Source organism: Solenopsis invicta, chromosome 13 (genome assembly GCF_016802725.1).
Source record: "Solenopsis invicta isolate M01_SB chromosome 13, UNIL_Sinv_3.0, whole genome shotgun sequence".
Lineage (NCBI taxonomy): Eukaryota > Metazoa > Arthropoda > Insecta > Hymenoptera > Formicidae > Solenopsis > Solenopsis invicta.
In genome coordinates, this window is record NC_052676.1 from 11,609,295 (window position 1) to 11,620,092 (window position 10,798).

At 30.3% G+C, this 10,798-nt stretch overlaps 1 protein-coding gene across 1 annotated transcript; it reads right to left on the bottom strand.

The window, feature by feature from the left end:
• Positions 1 to 273: 273 nt before the first annotated feature.
• On the bottom strand, positions 274 to 2,015 carry LOC105204506 (zinc finger MYM-type protein 1-like). Its single transcript, XM_011173596.1, has 4 exons — positions 1,805 to 2,015; positions 1,069 to 1,361; positions 630 to 985; positions 274 to 541 (listed from the first exon to the last, which is right to left on the bottom strand). The coding sequence occupies exons 1-4, from the start codon at positions 2,013 to 2,015 to the stop codon at positions 274 to 276; spliced, it is 1,128 nt and encodes a 375-aa protein (XP_011171898.1).
• Positions 2,016 to 10,798: the final 8,783 nt, after the last annotated feature.

Consider the following 10,798-nt stretch of genomic DNA (forward strand, 5'->3'; position numbering starts at 1 on the left):
GAAGGTTTCAAGTTCATCAAAATGTGAGAGTGTATTCGTTTCAAAACGTTCTTTTAAAGACATCAAAACTCTGTCGAACATTTCGTAGTACATCCTTGAAAAGTATTCTTTTGGTGTTTTGAAGGCAAGCTGTATTAAAGTTTGGGTCAATGTGCTGAGAAACTGTTCGAGGACGCTTCAACTTGGGTTCTTCGAGCCCAATTACTTCAGCTTCTTCTTTAGACTTTTTCCAAATTAATTCAAACTTTGAATCTCGCATAGCCTCCAAACTTATCATGATAGCATCCACTTTTCAAGAGCGCAAAGATTTGACTCTTGTAATTTCTTGTTGAGAAGTTCAATTTTTTCGAAAACTTCCACGATCATTGTGAGTTGAAAATAAAATTCGAATGACTCCAAGTGTTTTAGGAATCCTACAGCTTTTGATGAGATACTGCTGTCGACTTCCCTGTTCATTTTCATTACACCCAAGAATTGCAAAGCTGCCATGTAATTTATTTTTTGCTGAAGCGTTTTCAGCGAAAAAACTCGCATACACCATCTAAAATTGTTAAACAGTAAATAGGTGATTAATCATATTCGCACATATTACAATGCAACAATATGTACATTAAAATACAAATAAAGACCTAATCGGGCAATATGGAGCAATAGTTAAAGTCTTTCCAAGATTCTCCTCATCATCTTCTTTTAACACAGCCCCCTGAAATCTCTTATACTCGGCAAGACGTTTTGGGGAGTCCTGAATAAAAGTAATAAGGTCTTTGATTACTCCAACAAAGTTTCTGGCAGTAGTAATATCTTCAATTGCATCCTGAACAACCAAGTTTAGCCTGTGTGCGTTGCAGTGTACAAATACAGCACGTGGCTCTTCCTTACGAATACGAGTTTGCAGTCCTGATATTTTTCCCGAAACATTAGATGCTCCATCGTAGCATTGGCCACGTAATTTTTTCATGTCCAATCCACACTCAGCAAATACATGCTTAACAAGATCGTTTCAGATTTGGTATTTTTAGTATCATAAAATCCCCAAAAAATTTCTCTGTTAGATAAATTGTCAGATACAATCCTGATGGAAATGGAAACTTGTTCCAATCTTGCAATATCCGACGTTTCATCAAGTGTAAGACTAAAGAAATGAGCTGCTTTGATTTCTTTTAAATTCTGCTGCTTTATATTTGATGCCATGAGTTCAAGAATTTCATTTTGTATATCATGAGATGTCCATTTGTGTCCTTTTCGATGTAACCACGCCCTTAATTCTAATATATCCTCAGATCTTGCTTGAAGGATTTCATTGAAGTTTGAACGTTCATTACTGCCTATGCCTCTTAGTGACAAGCCTTGCAGAGCTAACACTGATAGTACAAAAAATTTTCTTCAATGCTATCCTATTTTCCATCATTGTTTTTTGATTCGCAACTGACATGTGCTGAACAACACTCACAGACTTTGAACTTAGCAGTAACTCATTAGCTGCTCAATGAAGTTTACTTTTTTCATGTCTAGGCAAAGATAAATATGCATTTTTCCATAATGTGAATCCTGTTGTCACAAAAGCTTTTTTTGCAGTCTGACTGTTTTGATTATTTGGCAGCGCAAATTGTTTTTTGACAGCTTCTGTGCAAATTGAGTAAATTCCTTCTTTATTATCTCTCAAGAATAGCCAGGGATACAATTTTTGCCAGCGTCAAAAGGAAGTTTGAGACAGAACTTCTAGAAATAAATTTCCAAAATTTAACATACTAATAATGTTGCCAAAAATATGGAAAAAAGAAAAAAATAAGAAGGGGAAACATACGTTTATTCTTTTCCTCAGAAACATCTAAAATAGAGCTAACACTTCTGGCATTGGCCAAAGTCGACTTCTTAGAGTTTGAGGTTAATTTAGAAGTCGTATTTGTCGCAGAAGTAGTGGACATATTACTATTAAAAGCGTCCAAACTAAATGATGTCGCTAGTTCCACATTGAAGTTTGGTTGCTTGTTTTTCTTCAGAAGGTATTTATCCATAACCTCACTAATACCAATGCTTCGCTTTAAGATACACGAATAACACGAATGAGTGACGATGGTGTGGCTGTTGATTCGTCCAATTCGATCACGTGACCTCTTTGCTGCACGAGTTTGCAGCACATGAAATTATACATTTAGACTATATGTATGTACAATGTATGTAGTACAAAAGTACAACAATATGCAGATCACTGCCTAAAACTGTCGAATAGGCAGGCAGACCGATGATATCGACTGAATTCAATCCTCGATCTACCGAGCATCGATAGGTAAAGCATGTATATATACAGAGCAAAAAGTGCAAACCTTTCATTTATCGAAATTTTTTCTTTATTTATTTTTTGAATTTTTTTATTAAAAAAATGTCAACCTAAAATTCACGTATGGTATACCATATGCTAAAAAATCTCACGTATGATAGTCACCATACCCACCATACTGGTCCTGCCGCCCCTGCGCATATGTTAGGGCCGTACTATGATTTTTCCCGACTTTGCGCTTTATACGGATAGGAGAATTTTATTGGAAGTGTACCGATAGCGAATTATGATTTCCGTGTGGATTTGGATTTTTTTTAATTGGTCGGAGGGTGGTTCCAAATTGATTAGCTATTACTAAATAATTTAATACGGATGGCGCAGGAAAATAAAAAATTTTATCCGCCATACGTAACAACACGTTAATATAATCAATTTTCTTGTTCTGAAATTAAATAGTTCTAATTTTCTATTCTTAATATTAAAAATTTATTTGTATTTCTAATATTTTTTCTACTGTACATGCTACTTAACAATTCAAATACAAAAATCACATTTATTATATACATATAACAAAATAATTGATTTTAATTTCATAAGATTTTATGGAGGTAATCATTTTTTAATAGATTTATATAATGTTTTTACATGATTCCTTGAATTATTTTACATATAAAATTAAGTAATATTGTCGAAAAATCAATAATTTACGAGATATTAAAATTACGAGATATTGATTTTTCGACAACACTACCTAATATTTTATAAGCAAAATAATCAAAGGAATCAAACATCATATAGTTCCATTAAAAAATAATTATCTTCATATAATCTTATAAAATTAAGAATTTGCAAAAGTCAATTTTACCATTATTTGCTTATTTCAAAACTATGCAATTCTTGTTTGAAACGTTTTTTTTTTAAATAGATTGTTTAAGAGATATTTGAGGTTGTCGTGTAAAATAGGATACTCTATACACTTTATATGAAAAATATGAGGTTTTTTAGAGGTTTTTCTTCTTAAATTAAGAGGATCCTCTTGACGCGTATTTTAGAGGAAAATATACTATAGTTATGTGGGATATTCTTAAGTTAAGAATACAATTTTTTTGGTGTTTTTTGAGAACATACCTTTAATAAAGGCATCGTTGTTTGATCTTGAAGGACGTTTAACAAATGTTTGATGGTGTTAATTGATCGAGTGACGATTTGCAGACTAAGCAGAATTGTAGCACATTTGAGAAAACGTGTCAAAACATTCTTTGGTATATTCTGGATATAACGACGTTGAGAAAATGACTGTATTATTTCATTATAATATGTTGTAATAATGATATGTGCACTTTTCTTTAAGTTTGCTTCGATTGTTCCAAAAAATCTGTAACATGTTATTTTTTTTTACTTTTACTTTCATTTATTTATATTAAGCATAAAAATAAAAAAATTTTTATTTATCACAAACTCAAATAGGGAAAGGTGGAGCAAAAGAAAGTGTCCGGATAAAATGAGAGTCCCCTCTATCGAGTTATTTGAATGCAGGAATCGAGCATACACGTTAGATGTGGCCTCTTGATTGTTGATAGTTAGCCACAAGCTAGCAAAATAGGTAGATGCGTTATTGAGTTAGGCCATAATTTATATTTTTTTGTGATTTCCTTATGATTTTGTCTATTAGGACCTTAACTTAGTTTCCGCCCGCAAATGTTAGATGACGATGTAAACAGTTCTAGTAGTCATTATTAATGCATCTGATACTTTTTTTGGATAAGGTTCCGAAAAGCAGAACCCTCCGATTTAGCTGCAAATTGGTATACTACTGTATTTTGGTGCGCTGAGTACAAATATCATAATGAAAGTCAGCGACAAGGTCATCTTCAAGGTAAAAAATTTAAAAAATTTGAAAAATATCGGTTGTTTAATATTATTTTGATAAATATTAATTTAATAAAAAAATGTTTCAAATAAAAGTTAAAGCTTTTGTAATAATATATCATTTATGCGTTATACATTTTTTGCATAGAACCAATAGTTTTCGAGAAAAACAAGATAATATGAAAAATACTAGCTTCACATGGAACTTCAATACTTTAGTCGTTATAATAGAAAAACTGTTTTAAAATGAGTTGTCTTTTACGTTTACTACTGTTTTACGTGAAAAGTAAACGTGTAAGTGGGGAAAGGGCTCCGTTTCTCTCCCGAGCTTATTTACTACTCCCTGTTTTTAGTTGGGAAACACCTTTATGGGTCCCCGTGCTTGTAGGGACAGGACACGGGGTATGTGGGACTCTGCGATCGAGACTTGGCCGGCATACCAACTAAAACCCAACTTTTTCTGGCGTCTAGCCTCGGGACGGACCATGGGATCGAACTGAGCATACACCGCAATCTGTCCTACGACTTATTTAACCTAACCTAACCCAAGTCAACCTCGCTTCGCGCGGAAATAATGTTTTTTTTACATATAAATCTAAACAAAAACGCCTTCCACGGTCGTAGTTGGATCTTGGTGCTTTTGTATTTACTCGTGTGATTTTATATCAGTACAAAATTACCTTTTCAAAAAAGGTAAAAAAAGGTGCCAATTTATGTGTGTGCGCGCGCACCTTATCTATAATTTTTTTTAAAAACTCAAGTGGTACTATTTTTTAATTCAACCTAAATGTATTTTTTCCAAAAAATATATGAAATCTTTAAATTGCCCCAATTATAAAGAGAATATATTGCTGTTTGAAATAACTGTTGTACTACTTTTAACGAATAAAATGCAAATGTAATTAATGCTTCAACTATTGAAAAAAAAAAAAATGAATTAAGACAAAATTGTTCTATAGGCAAATCAAAATTTATTAAATAAACTTTGTTACCAATAAAGGAAATTCTCAGTCAACAAAAATTAGGTTTAAGAATTGTTACAGCTTACAAAGAACAAAATAGCTTCACTGAAGCTCAATGAAATAAAATTTGTGATATTATATTTACTTATATTGATGAAAGGTTTTCAAAGTAAGTTTATACAACTTATTTTATTTTTTAAATATTAAATATTAAAGTGATTGTCATAATTTATACTTTCACAGGTTATCAAACAATATAGCTAAATATGTTGTTAAAAAAATTTGTGATTCTTTTCCAACTGAAGTTGTAAAAACATATTACATTTTTCCAATAAAAAAAAGAACGCAGTAGATAAGAAATTTAAAGCATCTAAAGACAAATTGATATCAATTTGGAGGAACAAGAGAAGTAAGAATAAAAAGTTTTATGGCAAACTTATCGATACAATAAAAGAGACTGCAAACAATGATCTAAATAGTATTACATTTATTTAGTTATATATGTTCAATATTTAAATTTAGCTATTGCAATATTTTTTATTTTTTGTAGAAGAAGTTGTTGAAAAAGTTTTGGAGAGTATTAAATGGTTGCAGGCTAATAAAGCTCTTTGGACAGAGGTTCTATTACATTGGTCTGCAACATATGATTTAAGGAAAAAAGATTTGTACAATAATCAAGATAAAGATTTGTCTAATATTTTTTCTAAATGAACACATTACAAACATCCACAAGGTTATAATCTTATAATCAAGATTTCAATAAAATGTCTCTCTCAAATATTACTTTAAATGAATCAAAATTTAAACGTTTTTTTTAGTATTACTCTTGAAAATTCTTCAATAAATCCCAAGGATGATGATGGATATCAAATGCTTAAAAAATTAAAAAAGAGGACTTAAATAATGGTATTGATTTTTTTATTATTATTTATACAATATTATGAATAGTAAGATGAAATAAATTTTTTATATGTTTCAGACAAAAAAATATTAACAATGTTTCAACTTTTACCTCATTTAATACCTCCAAAAACAATGAAAAAAGTAGATGGAATCTGTGGAAGAGCTTCTCTTTATGCTGCGGAGAAATGCTTGATAAGAATTGTGAAGGTATGTATATAAGAAAATAGAATTTGTATGGTCTATTCCGATTAAGATTATATTTGGCTGTGAATTTTTTTCATTTAGTAATATTAATGATTTTGTAATAAACTGATTTTTACACGCTTTGATTATATTTATTTTTCGATTTTAAACGCTGAAACCGATTGTTGGAAAAAAAACGAAATTATTCTGTTCAATTATTTCTTCAATTTTTTTAAACATTTTTTTAGATTGCTGGAAAAGTTACTTTAATAAGACAGGAAGCAAAGCAGCATGCCCAAATAACGACGTTAAAAACGACAATTTAGCTATATATTATTAATGTCGATGGAGCAGATTTGTATGAAATGTACGTTGTGTCGATGACATTTTGTACAAAACAAATAATGCTTTAGAAGCTATTGATGTCTGTTTTAAAGCATTTCAAGTTTTTCATATAAAATATCCGTCAACTTGCGAGCACTTATAGTTACTATTTCATAAAAGTATTTACATATTTGATACTATATATGACACAAACATACATCATATACAAAACGTATTGAGCAAAATTCTTAAGCCTGATGAAAAGACAAATACTTATGAATTATCAAATTAATCTAATTTTTAAATATTTAGAAATTAAGTATTAATTTATATTCAAAGTAAAAAGAATTTTATAAAATGCAATAACCAATATTAATCTGATTCATAAGTATTTTTTCCTTCAAAATGAATTGTTTCTTTTGTGAAAAAAAATTTATAACCGTGGACCTTGTTATGCAACGTGTAAGGTTAAAACATAAGTTTATGTTAAATTCTACTATTACATGTAACTTTCACAACTATAACAATCAGTTTACTAACGTCTATTTCTTACGAAGTCACAAAATATTATATATCACAAACAAAAGTTTCAAATATAACTTCAAAACGAGTAAATGATATTTTTGAAACAAACAATTCTGATATTTCTGATGTAATTTCAATTATTCCTAATTTTGATTTGAGCAATTCTAATCAGGGTCGGAAAAAAATTGATATCTTGATTGAAATGAATGATTCTGTAAATAATTTGACATTGATGTTTACGAATCAATTGTTTTTAAATAGATTCTTTCTACTACAGTAAAAATGTATGCTGACTTAAGATTAAGCAGAACAACAATACTTAAAATTAGTAAAATTATAAGTAAAACTTATTTAGCAACGTGTATACAAGCTTTACCGCAATGTTGTAAAAACAACAATAACTTGAACATTTTATTGAACATGATAAAAAATGATTTTGCATTCCTGAAATTAGAGACAAAGACTTTCAAGTATTTAAAACAAATAAATTGAATTTTTTTGCCTAAAAATGTAGTTGTTCGGACATACTTGAGTTTCGGAAAAGTCAAAAAAGTTTCCCAAAACAAAGTTTATTGCAATAAATTAAGTTTTATTTCTTTAAAATATGTTTTAAAACGTTTCTTGAAACTCTCCAATGTGCTCAATGCAATAGTTTTGTTGTAGCCTTATTAGCTACCTTAATTGTCTTGCATATCCGCCGAGTAACAATTACGCCACGAACATTCGTTGCATTGGAAATGCAAGATTGCGGAATTTGACAATCGTAAGCATCGCACGATTGACGCGGGTATAACCATATATGGTCATCGCGAGGGCCTAATGCCCCACCATATAGGAAATACCGAAACTTTAAGTTAGGCTACCTAATTATGGGCAGCGGGAAATTCTTAATGTAAAGTACGAGCGGCACGTACGCGCTCCGCGGTAAGTCGGTCACCCGACACCCCGCAAAACATCCAACGGCCAAGTGCGCAATAACACGTGATCCGTTCACCGCGATTCAATTATATTAAAAAGGGAAATCATTGATAATAAAGTTTGGGGAATAAAAGTGTTAATAAGAAAGTAAAAGTGTTATTTGCCACCCCGCGCGTTCTCTTCCAAGTGTCCTCGTGGGTTCCAACCCTTCAGACGGACCAAATCCCAAATATTTTATCTTGTTGCACCTGCCGGTACAATAGTTTCATTTATTGTAAAATGTAAAGTAAGTAAGGACTTTCAATCAATTTGTCAAGGGTAGTTTTAGGAATTTGCTTTAAGTGAAAAAAGTGAATATACGCTTCCTTTAACAATATATTTTGAAATTAATAATCCGTTGATTTCTCAAAAATGTAAGAATAAACTTGAAGCAGTGTACTGCTGTATTTCATATTTACCGCCAGAGTACGCGAGTAGATTAGAAGAAATATTTTTAGTTCAATTGCATAAATATGAAGATCATAAATTGTTGTGCAATAAAAAAATTGTTAATGAAATTTAAGAGCTTGTAAGTCGTGGAATTGTTATAAATAAAAATGGTAAACAGAAAAAAAATTTTTTCAAATTATGTTATACATATAGTAGGAAATAATTTAGATTTAAATACTATTTTTAGATTCTGTAAAAATTTTAATCAGTCGTAGAAGTGCTATGTCTAGCTAGTAAAGAAGAAATACAATCTATGACATTAGAAAATTTCAAAATTTTAAGGACAGTTGATAATTATTCAGAACATGCTTTTAAACGTTCTTTGGTAAAATAGAAAAATGCATTTTTAACGACATCTTTGGATATCATGTAATAAGTAATGCATCAGTCAATCCTATGCACGATATACTTGAAGGCATTTACCGCTATAATATGGCTAAAGTTTTAAGCAATCTTATTGATAAACATAAGTTCTTTACTATAGAAATAATAAACGAAAGAACTTATACTGTCAGCACAAGTTGTGATAAAAATGTAACTCCTGTTTTAAAAAAACACAAAATAATAAAAAATAAAAAAATTATTCCACTTTGGAAATGCATTATCTTGTTGATAATTTGAATATTTTGGTAGGCAATTTAGTTTCTACAGGAAATCCAACATGGAAATTATATCTTACGATGCGTCAAATAACTAATTTACTTCAAATTCGTTCAAATAACTAAATTACTTTATTCGATACTATATCTAATGATATAATGGATATTTTTTCATCCACTCTCTCACAATATTTGAATTTATACTTGGAGCTTTTTGAGAGTAAACTCAAAATAAAGTATCCTAATTTACTTTATTATGGTCAGCTTATGCGTAAATTTGGCCTATAAAATATATGTCTTCTATTCGTTTTGAACATGAAATGTTCAAGACTAACAGTAAAGTAATTACATCACGCAAAAACCCATTATATACTTTTGCTCTTAGACATCAGTTGTATTTTTGTAATAGATTTATGAAGGTTTTTCATTACAAGTGATTGAAGGAACAAAACAATCAAAATTATTTTTAGTTAAAAATTTTAATAACATTAACCAAATTCTATCTTCCAAATCGTTATATAAACATAATTCGGTTTCATGAGTTAAAATTAGTGGTACATTTTACGCAATCAATAGTATTATAAATAGGAGTAATAACTTTCACTTTTTATTTGTAAAAATTAAGTATATATTAATAAATTCAATAAAAAAATGTTTATTTAATGTGTCAAACATACTCAAATGTTTGTTATTGCAATCATTTTCAATCATTGGAAATAAAACAAAGTGAGAATTGCATCATATTGCAACAAAGCGTACTTGTAGAATATAGATTAATAAAAAACATGTCTTGTCAATGAAAAAAATTGTATTTCCTGCATATTTTTTTCTTAGTATATAAGCAAAAAAAGTTAATTTTAAGTTTAAATAAAAATGTTTTTCTATACACACACACACGCGCGCGCGCGCGCGCGCGCACACGCACACACAGAGTGTCCCATTTTAAAAAACGCGATAATTCTTTAATGAAGCATTTTCAGTAAAAATATTTTAGACAAAAGTTGCATAGTTTCGAGGAGGACATAAAATAGTGTTATTAATTTGACCTTGAATAGTTGCTTGAAGGTCTCGTAAAAGTCACATTTAATTTTTTAAATGGAACTGCCTATTTTTTATGACATATTCTTGTAACTTATCTCAAGGCCTTTCCAAAACACTGTAATTAAACGTTTTTCCGTTAAATATTTTTTGAGTTATAAGACTTAAAAGTTATAGTACCGCCAGCATTAGCATTACTCAAGGTGTACCACGTGGAGGTAGCTCGATCGGATTTACACGTCTTTTGTGTTCGAAGAAAGATCGGCGAATGATTCAACCAGTCAAGATAAGATTGATCGGTGATCCAACCCATCAAGATAAGATCGGTCGGTGATCCAGTCAGTTAAGACAAGATTGATTGGTGATTCAGTCAGTCAAGGCAAGATCGGAAAAAATTCGGCTAGTTAAAGCAAGATTTTGAGAATTTTCTATCGTAAGTGTTCGAAAATCCTTCTTTCATTTTGAATACATAATTGAATTCGACGTTCAAAATTTTGAACAGTTTCCAGAAGGACATTCTTAGGAATAGAAATGCAACAGTTTCTTATACGGTCTATCATATTGTCTCTAGTTGTAGGTATTTCTGCGTAAACCACATTTTTTATAAATCCTCATAAAAAAATCTGGACTTGTCAGATCCGGAGATCTGGGGCACCATTCAACATGTCCAATAAACTTACGTGAGAAGAGACGGTGTAGAAACTGTCTAT

What these genes read in the sequence shown, in the direction of transcription:
- LOC105204506 (XM_011173596.1), bottom strand. Translation starts at nt 2,015, where the DNA reads ATGGATAAATACCTTCTGAAGAAAAACAAGCAACCAAACTTCAATGTG. An exon ending in TTTCCATTTCCATCAGGATT is followed by an intron (nt 986 to 1,068) that starts GTATCTGACAAT and finishes GATCTTGTTAAG; the next exon opens with CATGTATTTGCTGAGTGTGG. An exon ending in GCTCCATATTGCCCGATTAG is followed by an intron (nt 542 to 629) that starts GTCTTTATTTGT and finishes TAACAATTTTAG; the next exon opens with ATGGTGTATGCGAGTTTTTT.